This window comes from Podarcis liolepis, assembly GCF_965112155.1.
Source record: "Podarcis liolepis genome assembly, chromosome: Z".
In the NCBI taxonomy this organism is placed as follows: Eukaryota; Metazoa; Chordata; class Lepidosauria; order Squamata; family Lacertidae; genus Podarcis; species Podarcis liolepis.
In genome coordinates this window covers 2,710,380-2,727,547 of record NC_139570.1, presented here as the reverse complement: position 1 = coordinate 2,727,547, position 17,168 = coordinate 2,710,380, and the positions used below count along the sequence as shown (strand labels likewise).

The 17,168-nt window shown below is 47.6% G+C and overlaps 1 protein-coding gene across 2 annotated transcripts in view; it reads left to right on the top strand.

Moving 5' to 3' along the window:
- SLC6A14 (solute carrier family 6 member 14) overlaps positions 1–15,614 on the top strand; it is a 54,371-nt gene extending 38,757 nt beyond the window's left edge. For both annotated transcript variants that reach the window (XM_083486425.1, XM_083486426.1), the window contains exons 7-14: positions 286–426; positions 1,532–1,760; positions 4,912–5,037; positions 5,845–5,963; positions 7,175–7,274; positions 8,925–9,034; positions 10,238–10,405; positions 12,635–15,614. In XM_083486425.1, coding sequence (XP_083342551.1) covers positions 286–426; positions 1,532–1,760; positions 4,912–5,037; positions 5,845–5,963; positions 7,175–7,274; positions 8,925–9,034; positions 10,238–10,405; positions 12,635–12,784 — 1,143 coding nt within the window. In that variant the 3' untranslated portion in view covers positions 12,785–15,614. The remainder of the gene's footprint in view (positions 1–285; positions 427–1,531; positions 1,761–4,911; positions 5,038–5,844; positions 5,964–7,174; positions 7,275–8,924; positions 9,035–10,237; positions 10,406–12,634) is intronic.
- The last annotated feature ends 1,554 nt before the right edge of the window (positions 15,615–17,168 follow it).

The window sequence follows — 17,168 nt, the reverse complement described above, 5'->3', positions numbered from 1 at the left end:
CTCAGTCTCCTCTTTTCCAACATATTATAATATCCAACATAATGATATTATCATTATCATATCATTGGGTGATTGATGGGTGGGCATCTCTGCCCATCTGTCAGAATGACCTGTGGCTGCTGAGGGACACAAGGCATCCATCTCATTGGCTGCAAGTGGCTCCCTGCTCCAGATCTAGTGAAATCCTCCATTTAAGACTCGGTCCCACCCTGACTCCACTTTCTACATCCTCCTCCCAAATCCAAAATCTTGATCATTCTTTCATTTCTTTTCTCGTCATCACAGATTGTTTACTTCACAGCAATCTTCCCCTACGTTGTCCTTGTGATATTGTTGGTCCGAGGTGCCACTCTAGACGGTGCTCTGGAGGGCATTGAGTTCTACATTGGAAAGCAGTCTAATTTCACCAAGCTCACAGAGGCAGAGGTGAGTGTGTCCTGGCAGGTGGTGGAATTGGGCTGAGCATGGCTTCTGCCAGATATTAGATAGCAGCACAGAAGGGCCACAGAAGGGTCAGTGTTAGAGCACTGTCTGGGAATGTCCCCTGCCTGAAAACTTGGAAGGCTGCTGCCCATCAGTGTAGAGTGACAATACTGAGTTAGATAGGCCCAGGGGTCTGACTCTAGGGCTGGATCTACACTGATCAGGAGAACGCTATAAAAATGCTATAAAAATATTGCTCTCAGGGCAATTTCCCACTGGTGACAGATCGCTGCTCTACAGTGCCCTCACACTTTTATAACACATTTTTAACAGTATAACTCACCTGTGTAGATTAGTCCTAGGTAAGGCAGCTTCTTATGTACCATTAAATCAGCTCTTTATCTTCAACCAAGAGAAGCCTTACCTTTTAAGAGAAAGGTCATTGGTGCATGGTAGAACAAGTGCTTTGCATTTAGAAGGCCCCAGGTTCAATCCCCAACAGACTTTCCAGGGCTGGGGTGTCCTCTCCTTGAAACCTTGGGGAGTCATGACCTCTTAACATCTCCATAACTGGGCTAGATGGACCAATGGTCTGACATTATATAAAGGAGCTTCCTATGATGTTCCTAAGAGGGATCAAGTCCCTGTTATCCTCTTTCCACACTACTGATAACAGGCAAAGTGGGAATTCCTACATACCTCCCCTCTGCCCCCCCCCCAAAGTATGAGTTCCAGTGTGGCATTAAAAATGCATCATTTCCCAGTCTGAACATGGCAGGCATCATTGCAAAAACTTCCTGTTGTCTAACATTGCTAGATGAAGAGAGCAGGGACGTTATATTTTAAAAAATAAATATGAGCAGAATCAGGCCACACACCTAAACTTCCCCTTGTTCCTCAGAGATGTTTCCTCCACTGTCAGAAGAGGATGTTGGACTAGATGGGCCCCTTTGGCCTGATCCAGCAAGCTCTTGTGTTCTTATGTTGGCTACCCCAGCCTATACCTGTGTACAACAGCCTTTGTGACACACATGCCTATTACATTGCAGGGATTGTGATGCAATAATATCTATATTGTCCACCCCCACCTCCATCTGTCTTTCTCAAGGTCTGGAAAGATGCTGCCACGCAGATTTTTTTCTCTCTGTCTGTTGCGTGGGGAGGGTTGGTCGCCCTCTCCTCATACAACAAATTCAACAACAACTGCTATTCGGATGCCATTTTTGTCTGCGTGATAAACTGCCTCACAAGCGTCTTTGCTGGTTTTGCGATTTTCTCCATCTTGGGACACATGGCACACGAGGCAGGCAAGAAAGTCTCAGAAGTCGTCGATTCAGGTAGACTGGAGAAATACTGTTTAGATCAATCTATGGCTGAGTACTTTTAAGGGACATTTAAAGCATGCGACACTTCCCCCCGCCCCGCCCCCCGAATCCTGGGAACTGCAGTTTGTTAAGGGTGCAGGGAATTGCAGCTCTGTTCTCAAGATTCTCTGTGCTTTAATGTATGATGTGTTCCTAGTTCATGCCTGGGTGAAGATGCACCAAATGCATTTGTCCTGCAGTGGCTCCTTGACAAGGAGGACTATAAGTAATAAGTAGACGTAAGGGTGGGAGGCTCAAGACAGCTGTCCTCCTGTAGCTCAGAATCTTCTTTTTTAATCCAAATTACAGCAATACTTTTATTTGCTCAACCAAAGTGCCCGCCTAATTGCTACTGGCTGCCAATTAATTAGCAGTTAACAGCCAAGTTGCAGGTGCTGGCTTAAGTGTATAAAGCCCTGTGTGGCTTGTGACCAGGAAACCTGAAAGATTATCTCACCCCAATCAATTACTGTGCTCTGCATGTGAAGGCCTCCTTATCAGGAGATTTCTTCCACACAACAAAGAAATCAGGTCTTTTGTGTTGTGGTACCTATCCTATGTAACTCCCTCCCATTAAATATTAGACAGACACTTCCTCTGATGTTTTTTCCAGTGCCAACTGAACACCTTCCTCTTTTAAACGGAGATTTTTCCCAGTCTGTGTTTGTACTGGAATTATTAAGTTAGTGGTTTGCTGCCCTCGGTTATTTGGGGAAAGGATGAATCGGGCCTTATTTTAAGAAGCAAATGATTTAATGATAAATAAAATATCACAATGATAGTGTGCCAACATTGGGGTTCTCCATGGCTTTTCATCACACTAGATACTAAGCAGTAAAGGTTGGGTGGAGGAAAGGCTGGCTGGTGTTGAAGCCATGGACCCTGTGTGCATCTGCCTGCAGTCCTGACCTGGAATGTGGGGAGAGAAAACGGGCATTCAAATGTGGCGCTCTTGGGTGTTATAGAGCATCAGTGGGCTGTGGGGGAGAAATTCTATGCAGTTTGCATTTAAAGTTGGATCTATCAAGTTTGCACTTTCAAGAAGTATATGAGAAGCAGAGCACAGCCAGCCAGCCATCAAAATATGCACTTCTCCAAATTTGGCAATGCAGCTCTCCTACCAACCAATGTTTACAAAAATGCTTATTTCAGAGAAAAGCATGCCTAAAAAATGAAAGCATTCGTGGAAATGACATACAAAAATTCATTCCATTAGGTATTTATTTATTTGTTTCCTGCCCTCCCCAGAACTGGGAAGTGACTTGCAGAAATGTTTGCAGTCAAAATAATATACAAAAAATGTGTTGATTACGAACACACACACACAAAAATGATGAAACACTGGCACATTTTCATGCCTCTGTACACCAAGAAAGTACACCAATTGCTTCAAGAATGTAGAGAATCTAAGACCGAAAAAGCAAACAAGCTGGGAGAAGCAAAATAAAAAAGATCTTCCATTAATTCTCCTGAGCTTTCTTAGAACTGTGACAGATTGGATCCTAGCCTTACCATGAGGCAGAGAGAGAGCTGAGGGTACAGAAGGATGGGGAGCGAGCACAGGTTTGTGTGCCCTGTGCCCTGCCCCATACCCTATATGGTTGCCCAGTGGTTTTTAACCTGTGTGCCGTGGCACTCTGGGGCGCCTTGAAGGATAGTCAGGGGTGCCGCGGGCAACCCTGGCTTCTGTCCCTCTTTCCTTCCCTCCCTCCTCTGATGCTCTCTCTCAAGCCTGCCAAAGGCTTGCCCAGCTGTTTGTTGCAGCAGCCCTGGCTACAAGCTTCGCAGGCAAATGGTGACTGGGACTGGCCATGGGGTGCCGGTTGCCAGGAGCTCAGGCAGCCTTGGTGTAAGCAAGCAAGCGGGCAAGGGAGCCCAGACAGCCAGCCCAGCAGCCCTTGCTGTTGGGAAATGGACAGACAAATGTGAGGCCGGGCAGGCAGACAGCCATTACACTGGCCTTTCTTGTGCTCACTGTGTGCAAGGCCCACCTGGGAGCTGAGTGCCCTGTGCTAAAGGGGAGCCCTTCTGCCATGCAGGCCTGGCAGCACCTGATGCCGCCATTGCTGCCTCCCAAGGTAAAGTGCTGGCCTCATGTTCACCTTTGGTCAGTCTCCATTGGGCCACCAAGGCTAGGAATGTCTTCTTCCCAAGCCCCTGTGGGGTGGTGTGAGGAGGCACCTCTCTTTGCAGGGGGTGGGGGCAGCTGCCCAGAGGACTCCCAAGGGGAGGGGAGAGGAGCCTGAGGGAGCACTCCACCAGGGAGGGTGTTTGAAAAAGGGTGAGGGGCTGCCAGCTCTGCAGGCAAGGGGGGGGGGGACATAACTGATCTCCTGAGCCCCACAGGGGAGCCACAGAAAGAATGTAGTTGGTCAAGGGAGCAGTGGACCCAAAAAGGTTGAAAACCTCAGGTGCTACAGAGGATGCTTCCCCCCTGACATGTGGGGAGACGCCACCTTCTCCTTCACCTTAGGTGGCTAAATGTTCTTCTGTGCCAGCCCAGCTGCTCTGATGCAGCAAGGCTCTACTGATGATCTTACAGCAGCCTTGCCAAAACTGGTGCCCTCCGACCACTGGGCAGCACAGCTGGAGGATACTTGGCCATCTGCAGCCAGAGCCTGCTGGGGCACCTACTTTTGCTATAACAGGCTGTGGGTGTCCGGGGGTTGTGCTGCTCTTGGGATATGTGTTGGTGGGGAAGTTGGAGCATTTCATTGAAACTGGAAGCAGAAAAAATCCCATCAGTTCATATATTCCAAGGCCAGAAACAGAAATCCCACAAGCAACTATAAGCGGCATTCGCTGTCATTGTGAGTTGTTTTTAGTCCACAAGCATTGAATAAATATGCTGTTTTCCTCCACTGAAATCAAATGCATGATTATGTAATTAATTGCATTAGTTTTGGCCATGGCAAATAGCAAGATGAACAAGGTAGATTTTAGCAGATGCCGAATTGCAGCAGAATGAATGGAATGAGAGCTGATTTTGATGAAACTAGGCTGGAGATTGCAGCCTCCCTGCTGCTCTTCCTTGATCCATAGCATCAGAGGCCTCCATTGAGACACCGCAAGAAACCACTTCCTGTTGCCTTCTCATCCCACAATTGTTTCTCTTCTGTTACAGGCTTTGATCTGGCGTTTGTTGCCTATCCAGAGGCCCTTTCGAAGCTCCCCGTCGCCCCCCTCTGGTCTTTCTTGTTCTTCTTCATGCTCCTGCTCCTGGGGCTCGATTCCCAGTTTGCTACTGTAGGTGAGTCATGCTACAAAACAAGCTGTTCCTATCTCAGCCACTCTTCCCTGTGACCTTCATGCTAATCTCCAGCCTTGATTCACGCAGCTGGTTTCCTGACGCAAAGATGAAAGCTAAGCTGGCTGGGGGGGGGGGGGCTCCGCCAAGGACTGGCTCCTTTTTTGTTTAAGTTTATAATTTTATTCTAGCAAGATTCCAGCCCCAGGCCTCAGACAAACTCTGCACAAGCCTATTCATAGGTGTTCATTTATGTATTGCTTTTAAACCTAGTATGATGGGGAAATAGCAATAAAATCAATAGACTTTATAAACAAATAGACATGATAAGATTCGCAAGCAATATATACAACAAAATTCCATGTCTGGGTAGCCTGGCCTGAACAGAAAAGTTGTGTGCTTAGGATTGCACTCTTTAGTTAATAATTTATTAACATTTCAAACCTCCTCAAATGAACCCTTGATTAATCAGTCGGCAGAGATTGTATTAAATTTTATTTCATCAGGTTGCCACTCTGAACTGTCTTCCTAGGATTACAGTCCCTTAAACTCTGCAAACCCTTCTGCAGAAATGAATTATTTGCAATGCATGTTGGATTGGCGAACTTCCGCACATTTAAAGCACACAGCTTCCCCAAAGAACCCTGGGAACTGTAGTTCTAGGGATTCAGTTCCTCATACCCTTGAGAAACAACAGTTTCCATTATTCTTTGGTGGGGAAGTTGCACACTTTAAATGTATAGTGTGTGTATAGCGCAGCTTGAAATGATAAAATAAATCAGTAGTACTAACGCTCACCTTATCCTGCAGAGACCCTTACAACCACCATCCAAGATGTTTACCCCAAACTTATGAAGAAAATGAGGATCCCAGTGACCTTGGGCCTGTGCACCGTGCTGTTCCTGCTTGGGCTTGTCTGTGTTACGCAGGTAGGAAGGAGCAAAGCCCCCATGGGCCCACCTTCTCCCTTGAGGATAGAATTTGTGAATCTCTCATCTCAGGGACAAAGGGGGGTGGGAATCACTATAGCCTTTTCCAGATGACTGTCCTATTGAGCATGCACCCTGGTTTATGTGCATGAAGCTTACACACTGGCCAGACTGTGGCTCCATCTCCACTATGCATTTAAAGAACTGTGGTAGTGCTTTAAACAGTGATGGTGCTGAGAGTTGTTAAGAGAACCCCTATACCCTATTCAAAACTATAACTCCCCGAGTGGTTTAGCACACTTGTTCCCTCTACCCAGGGAGCTTTGGGAGATGTCGCTCTGTGAGGAGAATAAGGATCTCCTTAACAACACTCAGCACCCATGGCAAACTACACTTCTAAGGATTCTTTAGAGAAAGTCATGATTGTTTGAAGTGGTGTGATACTGCTTTGAATCATGGCCCAGCTGATGCCCTGTTCCCATCATTATTGAGTGATCATCCTGGTTGGCCCTGCATGTTCCTGCTAAAGATTTGTGCACCCTGCACTTCTCAGTGCATTTCCTGTCACTTCCCTAGCTGCAAAAAGTCTTTTTTAAAGGGAGAATAAGGATAAGAGGATTTGTTGTGCAGGGCCAGAGAGTGCCCTTTTAACTACGTGAGGCTATATTTCTGAGATGTGATTCAGTCCCTCCTGGAAGTAGTGACACTCAGAAGAAGGAATGGGGAGAAATTAATTTGAAGTTTGGGTTGAAAGATAAACCCACTGGATTTCCAAAACAGTATACAAACTGAAACACACCCATGCTCCCAAATTCATCTTCCTCCGAAATTTGCAATGCAGTTCTCCAGCCAAGTACTGGGTACAAAAATTGCATCCAATTTAAATGCATATGCTGTTGAAAATAACACGAAAATGCAATACAGTGGAGGAAATGGCTTTGCAAAAATGTGTATATTAGGCAAAACTGCATACAATAAACGTGTATATTAGGAAAAAATCACACTAAAATGCTGATAAATTTTCATGAAGATTTAAATGAGAAATTGCTGCATTTTGTTAATGCTGCAAAAATGTGAACTGAACTTAAGAACTTGAGAAACAGAGGAAACAAAAATTGACAGACTTGTCTATCCCTAATCTAGAGACACTTGAGAGAGATCTGTGTGAAATGGAACTAACTTTTCTGCTGCCTTTCATCCTGTTTCTGCAGGCAGGGATCTACTGGGTCAACCTGGTGGACCATTTCTGTGCTGGCTGGGGGATCCTTTTTGCAGCTGTCCTGGAGCTGGTGGGGATCTGCTGGATTTATGGTAAATGATGAATGCCGTGTCACCCAGCCCCTAATAAAACACTAACCTCACCAAACACTCCCCAGTTCCAAAGCAGCAACAGCAACTTGATGATTAGGAAGGCTTCATCAACCTCAGTGGTGGAGCTTCATGCTCTGGCACGGGGGGCAGAGAGCAGGTGGGGGCAGACTGGCGTGTGTCCTGGGGGTGGTGCGCTGCCCGCAGGGGCGTTACGTGCATCCTGGGGGCATGGCGCACCACCTGTGGGGGCGTGGCACCCAACGCGGGGGGGCAGCTGCCATGGCACCCCACCGGGATCGTGGTGCCGGGGGCAGTGCGCTCCCCCCACCCCCCTCTGCCAGTGATCAACATTTGACATCTAACTTAAATTTTGATAATTCAGTCTCCCAAATGCATTGCTTTATATGCTACTTCGCCCTGGTCAAATGGCTAGACCCAGTGACACCCATAATTGTAAGATTGAATTAGCAGCTTTGTTTGTTTGTTTGTTGCTTTTATATCCCGTTTTTTTCCTCCAAGGAGCTCAAGGTGGTGTACATGGTTCCGTCAAGAAATTCTACTCAATATTGATCCAGAGCAGAACTCCAGAGTATAGTTAGCAGAATAAAAACTTCAACACATTGCAAGATTCCCCTCAAAATAGACCAGAGGCAATTATATTTTATCCAGAAGAATTTTACTGCTACTGAAGGCAAATGAGCATAACGGTTAAAAATCCAATATATTCAGGATTGGCACTGTCCATAAGAAATCCTGTTGCAGCAGACTTAACTTAAATTTACAATAACTTATAATAAGACTAAACCTTAATACTAAGCACACTATGTACAAAACACCACACCAGAAGGAAAAGAGATAAAAAGAGACAGTTAAACCCAGGCTCCTTCTGGCCGATTATCATAGTCAGCACAACCTTGACAGAAAGAGATAAGAGAACCGGTTTAAGCCAGCTGTACTCAGCGCTCTGAGGGTATAACCCAAACATCAGGAACCTTCAGCTTGTTTATTTCACACAGAAAGAACCTCTTGTCATCTAATCCCTACAACAACTCTGTGAGGTAGACTAGGCCGAGAGGCAGCAACTGGCCCCAAGGTCACCCAGTGGGTTCCATGAGACCCTGGTCTCCCAGGTGCAAGTCCAGCACTCTAACCACTATGCCTGTGAGAAGGGGCTCTGTGGCCGAGCACTTGCTTTGCATGCAGAAGGTCCCAGGTTTAATTCTTGCATCATCATCATCCTCGTCATTACATTTGCGTCCCATCTTCCCTCCACAGAACTGAAGGTGCATACATGTTCCTTCCCTTCCCCATTTTATCCTCACAACGACCCTGTGAGGTAGGCAGGGAAGGAGTGGGGAGGAATCGCAGGACTCTAGCATGGAGTCACAGGATCTGATCCAAGCCGGTCACATCTTGGATTAGATTCTGGAATCCACTCCATCACTCCAGTCCTGTGCCTTCTCTGTCTGTCCCCATCTTAAAACACTTTAGCAGCAGTTTTTCAGCCACTCCAAGGCAGAAACCTCAGTGCCACACACCTGCAATTGAGGACAGTCTGCAGGCCATCCCATCACTCTCAAGGGGAGTAAAAGAAAGCTGACTCTTCACAAACACAGAACTAACCCAGCGGTTTGTGTCCCCTTTGCACAGGTGGAAACCGATTTATCGAAGACACTGAGATGATGATTGGGAAGAAAAGCTGGTTGTTCTGGCTGTGGTGGAGAGTCTGCTGGTTTTTCATCACACCTTTCCTCCTCCTCGTAAGTAGCCAACTTTTAGCAAGAGATTTCAGTAGCTCTGAGGCTGGGGGGAGGTAGAGCTGGGCTTACAGGGAACCTCCGTGGGTCATTTTTCCCCCAGCCAAGCTTCCCCATATTTTCCCAAATCCAAGTCCCTAATCTCCACAGCTGACATCATATATGGTGTCAGGTATTGGGCAGGTGGCAACATGGCTGGATCAGCACCTCGCATGGTTGATTCCTGCAGAAAGCAGGATTAAACTCACATGCACATCTAGGAATCCTTTGGATGTGTGAGATGTCCGCCCCGCCCCCTGCAGGAAACTGCATTGCACACCCAAATCCTGCAGAATCTGGCTCACCAGCAGAAGCACAGGGAGGAGCTTAATACTACTTGCTCCCACTCCTTGTAATGCCATGACGTATAATATTGGAGGTCTTTGTAGTCTTTTTGTGGGCTGCCCAGAAATATCCTGGCTGACTGGATAAGCTCCTGGGCTAGAGAGAGCAAAATATTTCCCTCACCCCAGCACTCCCATGAGATGCCTCTCTTGGGGGGGGGGCATGCCTTATCTTGGAATGGTTCTTAGGTACACAGAAGGAAACAAGCCACATTGATTTTAGGCTTGGCTGCACCACTGAAGACAATGACATTGACTCTCCTTGGCACTCTGCAAACATTAAGCATGAATAGGTCAAGGATGGGGCCATGCTCAACCATGTTCAAATGCAGTGTGAAAACAGGCCAAGGTGAGCTTCTCTCCCTGGTGCAGTTGCCAGACATCTAGGTCTGCTCTGAAGTCTCCAGGTTTGCCTGGTGCCTCTTCAGGTGTCAGGTGGAGAGCTTGGATCTCCAGGTGAGCAAGGGTGCCTTTAATAAAAATATATATAGTAAGAAGACAGCGCAGGCTTCAGTCTGGCAGGAGCTGGCTGCAAATGATAGCACAAACACTTGGGGGGGGGGTTGCCCTCCTCTGCTCCCCTCTTCCAATTAGCGTCCATCTCCAGGCCCACCTCATGACATTACCAGGGGCCACCAGCTCTACAGCTGTGGTTCAGTCTCAGATCCTGGCTTTCCCTTTTGGCCAGATTTTGAGGTTAGGAAACCAAGTCTTGAAAGCTGGGCCTGAAACATGCCTGATCAGGTCTTGTTCAATGCTGCACATGCAGCTTAGTCTTGGCTAAGTTTGACTCTCCTGTTTCTCTAACTTTTTTTCCAAACAGGCAATTTTGATTTGGTCTTTGGTCACATTTGAGCGCCCAACATTTGGCTCTGTGGAATACCCAGTTTGGGGAGCTGCTGTTGGTTGGTGCATGATCATGTTCTGCCTGATTTGGATTCCCATCATTGCCATTTACAAGATATCAAAAGCAAAAGGGAGCTTGTGGCAGGTGAGTGCTTTGAGGTATCATGAACTCTGCTCTGATGGGATAGTCGCCCTTCTCTGGGTCCCTTCAGATGTCCTTTAATTGTGCATTCGTGATGATTTGTGATCACAATGCTATTGAAGTGGTTAGACGCAATCCTGATACTGTTTGTGCCTGTAAAGATTTTGGGGCAGCTTCATTTCCCATCAGTGCATACCCTGTAACTTCCGGTTGAAATTCCTTAACTTTTCATACCACAAATGTTCTGGCAGGCGGGTGCCCTGCTTTTGTTCTGCTGTAGCCCCTCCAGACATCAATAATGTGGTGGCATTGGAGAAACTTCACAGACCAAACTAAAGCAGATAAAACCAGCTATTACTGCACTTTTGTTATGTTAAGAAAATGTTGCAGAATACAGTGGTACCCCGCAAGACGAACGCCTCGCAAGACGGAAAACCCGCTAGACGAAAGGGTTTTCCGTTTTGGAGGCGCTTCGCAAAACGAATTTCCCTATGGGCTTGCTTCGCAAGACGAAAGCCCATAGGGAAATCTCTCCCAGGTGACGCGCGCCTATGGCAGGAGCCTCCATAGGCGCCCGTCACCTCTCCAGCCGGGAGAGCGCGCGCGGGGCTAAACCAGCCCCCCGCGACCCTCTCCCGGCTGGAGAAGTGACGCGCGCCTATGGCAGGAGCCTCCATAGGCGCGCGTCACTTCTCCAGCCGGGAGAGGGTCGCGGGGGGTTTCTTTAGCCCCGCGCGCGCTCTCCCGGCTGGAGAGGTGACGGGCGCCTATGGCAGGAGCCTCCATAGGCGCCCGTCACCTCTCCAGCCGGGAGAGCGCGCGCGGGGCTAAAGAAGCCCCCCGCGACCCTCTCCCAGGTGACGCGCGCCTATGGCAGGAGCCTCCATAGGCGCCCGTCACCTCTCCAGCCGGGAGAGCGCGCGCGGGTCTAAAGAAGCCATAGCCCCGCGACCCTCTCCCAGCTGGAGAAGTGACGCGTGACTATGGCAGCAGCCTCTGAAGGATGCACCGAAGCCTGGCGTGGGGGGGGGGGCGGAGAGACCTTCTCCCCGCGCCAGCCTTCGGATGGCTGTCCTGAAGACTTGGGGTGGGAGAAGGGTTTTCCTTCCCACCGCCAACATTCAGAATGTTGTTCTGAATGTTGGCGGTGGGGAGGAAAAACCCTCCTCCCACGCAAGCCCCGGGAACAGAGGGAAAGCGCTGCGCGCCTTCCCCTCTGTTCTCGTACCTGTGCTGAAGGCTTGCGGTGGGGAGAAAAGCCCTTCTCCGCACCGCCAGCCTGGCAAGCGGTTTCCCTAGGAACGCATTAATTGATTTTCAATGCATTCCTATGGGAAACCGTGCTTCGCAAGACGAAAAACTCGCAAGAAGAAAAAACTTGCGGAACGAATTAATTTCGTCTTGCGAGGCACCACTGTACACCCACAGTAAAACATCAGCCTGGAGGCACCCAGAGGCACTGAGTTCAGCCAGAGCTGAAACAATAGCAAATAATAATGCATATGTAAATTCCCATGAATGCTAGGACAATTTTGCTAAGCAATCTAAAGCATTGGTTTATAAGCTTTCTACTTTCCGCAAAGACTTGCTGGCCAAGAAACCTTGCATAGGCAACAGCTCCAGGGGGCCTAAGGCTCTTTGCCCCCCCCCCACCAATCTTTTTCTTTTTTGAGGGAGCTGGCCCCTCCCCCAATTGTTGAAGCCTAACATGAAGCCAGACATGGAGCGACATAAGATTTTGTGTCAGCTCCTCAATGTTCTTGGGAATATGGTGCCTCTGAACCCTTGCATGGCGGCTGCTCAGATTCCTGTCCCTTGGGGTCCTGAGTTTTTGTGTCACATACTGACACAGGCCATGTCCAGTCATTCTTCATAACTGACACAGGCCTTCCAGTCATTCTTCATAATGTTAAGGACTAGAAACTTGTGGACACTTCTCATAAGGGCATGGAGCAGGAGTGGTGAGGGATGTGGTCTGAGAAGAAAGGGCATGGTCTGGAGAGAATCCCAGGGGCTAGATAGAAAGGCCTGGGGAGAGGAGCCACATTCATTCCCCCACAAACCTGAGGTTCCATACTACTGACCTAATCTGTTTGGAGGAGCTATCTAAACCAGAAGCTTTCACCTACACACCTTGCAGCAGAGAATTGCGCCAGGCCTCTTGTGTCTGCTACTAGGATGACACCTCTAGACTGAGCCTTCATTCCCCCTTTCTGGTTCTCCCCCTTCTAGCGCATTACTTTCTGCTGCAAGCCCCAGCCCAACTGGGGTCCCGCCCTAGAGCGCAATCGTGGAGAAAGATACCGCAACATGGTTGACACAGAGAAGGAGAAAGACATCGAAATCCCGACTGTGGATGCCTACGTACACAAGCCAGAGTGAAGTGGCCCGTTGGGAGACAATTGGCACTCATGTGCAGCAGAGAGAGTGGGGTTTTTGGGTTTCTGTGAACGGGTTTTTTTTATATAATGGAAGCCATATTATTTATTCTGAGAACTGTATATTGTGATAGATCAATGGACAGCAAGTCAACGGAGCGTGGAGGCAGGTTCTTCGTCGCTAACATGTACTGCCCTATTGACCTGCCCAGTTGCTAGATATAGTGAGGAAGACAGCATGTCTCCTGACCCCTTAGCTGGTGCTAAAACTGGTCCATGCTATGCATGGGGAGAGCTGGAAGAAGTTCCAGAGTTTAGTCCCTGTTCCCAGGGCAGGCTGTGACATAGATCTTGCTAGGAGTGGGCTCCATTCCCTAATGATCCATCATGATCCATTCCTGTAACGACCCTGCAGAAATCCTCCCCGGAGTCTTAATCCTCCACTGAAAAAATAAGGGCAGCAGCCTTGCCCATCCTAACAGGCTTTGTGATAGGAATACACTTCCATAATGCTCGAAGGTGATTCAGTATCACACAAGAGCCTTACCTAGAAGAAAGCATTGTTGAAGTCAGTGGGATGTAATCCCAAATAGATTAGTTTTTTGACAATTAGCTATTGTTTCTGTATTCCTGTTCCTGGAACTATGTGTATGATACATCAGATCTATATCTGTATTTCTGCATCCAGGCATTCCAAATTTGGCACCACAGAAACCTGAGTGACGTGCACTTTTTATTTTATTTTGCATAATTTATTGTTTTTATCCTCTTGCAAAATAATGATGATGATGATCAGATTTTCTTCTGGATGGATAAGCCACGTGCTCTCCACCCCTCATGCAGTTGCTAAAGATCCAGCCAACTCTTTGGTTTTGGGGGATTTCAGCTGGTGTTTCTGCCACACCTTTAAGCATATTGTCACAGTCCCAGCAATATAGGCTAGCAGCTTGGTGTTTGGAGTTTGTTTTTCAAATGCGACACTTCAGAAGCTGGGTCCTGTGCCTAGTGCCATATTCTGTGCTTTGTGGCCTTAGTTAGTCTCAGAAAGCCCAGAGTGGCTGGCTGGCCAGCCCAAAGACCTGACTTTCACGATGCTTCTGTTCTGCCTGATCTTGTATTGAGCTGGTAATGGCTGCGATCTTCTCAAGAGGCTCTTCCTTTCATCCATCTTCATCCCCATTCTCTCCTGAATCTCTAATTTGTGAGTGTCTCTGGAGAGGGTCATTTTTCTTAAGGATGTTGCACAAGTGAGTCAGCACTTGTTTTCTAGTTTTCTTCAAAAATGCCATTCTTTAAACCCTCAGGCAACCTGAGTTACAAAGGAACTTTCCTGAAGCTCCTTCTATAAGTTTTATGGCATCAAATTTGTTTACTTCCAAAAGAGAAAAGTGACTTTAAATATATATATATTATTTCAGAATGTTGTTGTTGTTGTTGTTAGAAGATAACTCAGCTGGTAGAGCCTGAGGCTCTTAATCTCATGGGTCCAAACCTTTGGTTGGGCAAAAGATTCCTGCATCTCAGGGGGTTGGACTAGATGATCCTTGTTGTCCCTTCCAGCTCTACAGTTCTGTGGTTCTATAATGGGATGCAGCAAGATGTCCATAGCCTTGTCCCACTGAACACCTGGGAGGGGGAATGTCCAGCTCTCCAGATGTTGCTAGACAGCAATTCCCATCATCCCCAGCCACTGCCCATGCCAGAGAGCTACAGGTTCCCCATAATATCTAGAGGACACCAATTATTGAGCCCTGGCCCATGCTCTGAAAGATAACAGCCTCTTTGGGCCCAGGGTGGGGGAACAAGAACACTCTTCCTTTGCCCTAAGTCATCTCAGTTGAAGAATGGAAGTGGAGTTGTTTCATCCTTCTAATGCAGAGTTTCCCAAACTTGGCTCTCCAGCAGTTTTTGCATTACAACTCCCACCATCCTTAGCTAGCATGGGATGGTGGGAATTGTAGTCCAAAAGCAGCTGGAAACCCAAGTTCGGGAAACACTGTTCTAATGGAAAGGTAGGCAACACAATGCACTCCAGATGTTGATAGACTCTTAATTCCCACCAGCCGCAAACAGCTTAGCCGGTGATGGAACTTGTAGTTCAACAACGTCAGGTCAGGCAGCATTGGCTACTCTGGTTCTGATGGCAGCCACAAGGAGGGATCCCAGAAACAGGTCACATTCACAACATAAATTTAAAGCAGGTGCTGAGAATTGTTAGAAAACCTCTATTCAACTCACAGAGCAACAATTTCTAGGGTTCCCTGTGAAGAGGGATGGTTAAGCCCCTCTAGGGAGTGTAGCTCTGTGAGAGGAACAGGGGTCTCCTAATAACTCTCAGTGGCGTTAAAAAACTACAGCTCCCAGAATTCTTTTTTCTTTTTTGGGTGGGTGGGGGGAGCCATAACCGTTTGAAGTGGTGTCATGGTGCTTTCAACTCATAGTGTGGATGTGGCCACCATTTGTCCCCAGATGTTTGATTCTGGGTGGGTGGTAGAAAAATGCCACTGCAATGTGGCAGGATGTTCCAGCTGCCGTACCAAGCAGTCGCATGACCACTAGACCCACCTTCCTTCCACGTTTCCTGTCAATTGTAGGCCAATGTCCTGGAAGTCTACTTTCACTGAAAAGAGTCCTTTAGCTGCCTTCACAGTCCATGACATAAAATAGGGCCAGGACACTTTCTTTGCCAGGGACACCAAGCCTGTGGTGATAGGTGGGAAGCTCTGGGTTTCCCCCAGGTGTGTTTTTGTACTGCAAAAAACATAATGTCTGTTTTGGGAAATGAACATGTTGCCATCTCAAAACCAATAAAATTTCTGTTTGTTTGTTTTTGACCTGCTTGACCCCTTTTCCCTTCACAGAGCTACAATTCTCAGAGTGGTTTAACAATCAGAATTGTACCTCTGGTAAACCCTACTACTCAAAAGTAAGCACTGTTTAGTGCAAAGAAACTACCTCCCAGGTAAATCCGCCCAGAAAGGAGAGAAAGTTGCAACTGGAAATGAACAGCAGTGACAACGACAACAAAAGAAAGGAGGAAGGGAAGGTTGAGGTTCAGTGGCTTGGGAGAGAGGGGAAAGTGGGCTAACCACAAAACCAAGGTTTGGCAAATACAGGCTGGCAGGCAAGTTGCCATGTAATCGGATCTGTGCTATTGCCTGCTAGTAGGAAGCTGGATCTTTGCCTTCCCCAAAACCAGCACATCAGCCATTTTATAGAAATGTGATGTGGTTCACCCACACACAAAATATATGAAAAACAAGGCAGCTTTTAAGTCGTTATGGATAAGACCTCGGTTTGGAAATAGGTCCACAGGCACAGAAAGTTTTGACAAGCAAGTTGCAAGAGACATCGGTGTGCTGTGCATTCAAGACTTTTCGCCCTTAGAGGGCAGCCTCAGCTTATGCCATTGTTGGGTTTTTACTTTGCAGCATTCCTAACAAGCAGTTCAAAAGAACTCACCCACTTCCTGCTGCCTGATTTCTGTCTGTCTGATTCAGCTGCAGGCCTGGCATAGCCCAACCATGAGGTGGGGTGAAGGAGCCACCTTGGGTGGCAGAAGCTCCCAAGGTGATGCACCTCACCTAGCCCCCACTGACCTTCTGCCACCAGCATCTGTGCTGATTTCCAGCAAGATATCACCAAGGTCTCCCAAGATGAGATTTCACTGAAACCTCAGCTGGATTTGCATGTGGTAGCAACAAGGTCAAATTGCAAATGCTTGGTGATTCAGAAGTGTCGTGAGGTACTTTAAAAAGGCCCATAACACAAACTGACATGAAATTTGAATGCATTAATTTATAAGTATACATGCCTCTGGACACACCCTGTAACCAAAGTGAAACAAATACAATTACAGTGGTACCTTGGGTTACAGACGTTTCAGGTTATAGACACTTCAGGTCACAGACTCTGCTAACCCAGAAATAGTACCTGGGTTAAGAACTCTGCTTCAGGATGAGAACAGAAATCGCATGGCGGCGGCAGCAGGAGGCCCCATTAGCTAAAGTGGTACCTCAGGATAAGAACAGTTTCAGGTTAAGAACGGAGCTCCAGAAAAAAAATAAGTTCTTAACCCGAGGTACCACTGTATGGTGTTTTTTAAAGGAACAGGAAAGAAGGAGATCGGGGTTGAGACTAGAGGCTTTGGCTCCCTAACAATGTACACCCTCACAAGGGATGCAGGTGGTGCTGTGGTCTAAACCACAGAGCCTCATGGGCTTGCCGATCAGGTTGATGGTTCGAATCCCCATGATGGGGTGAGCTCCTGCTGCTCTGTCCCAGCTCCTGCCAACCTAGCAGTATGAAAGCACGTCAAAGTGCAAGTAGATAAATGGGTACCGCTCCGACGGGAAGGTAAACAGCATTCCCATGCACTCTGGTTTCCG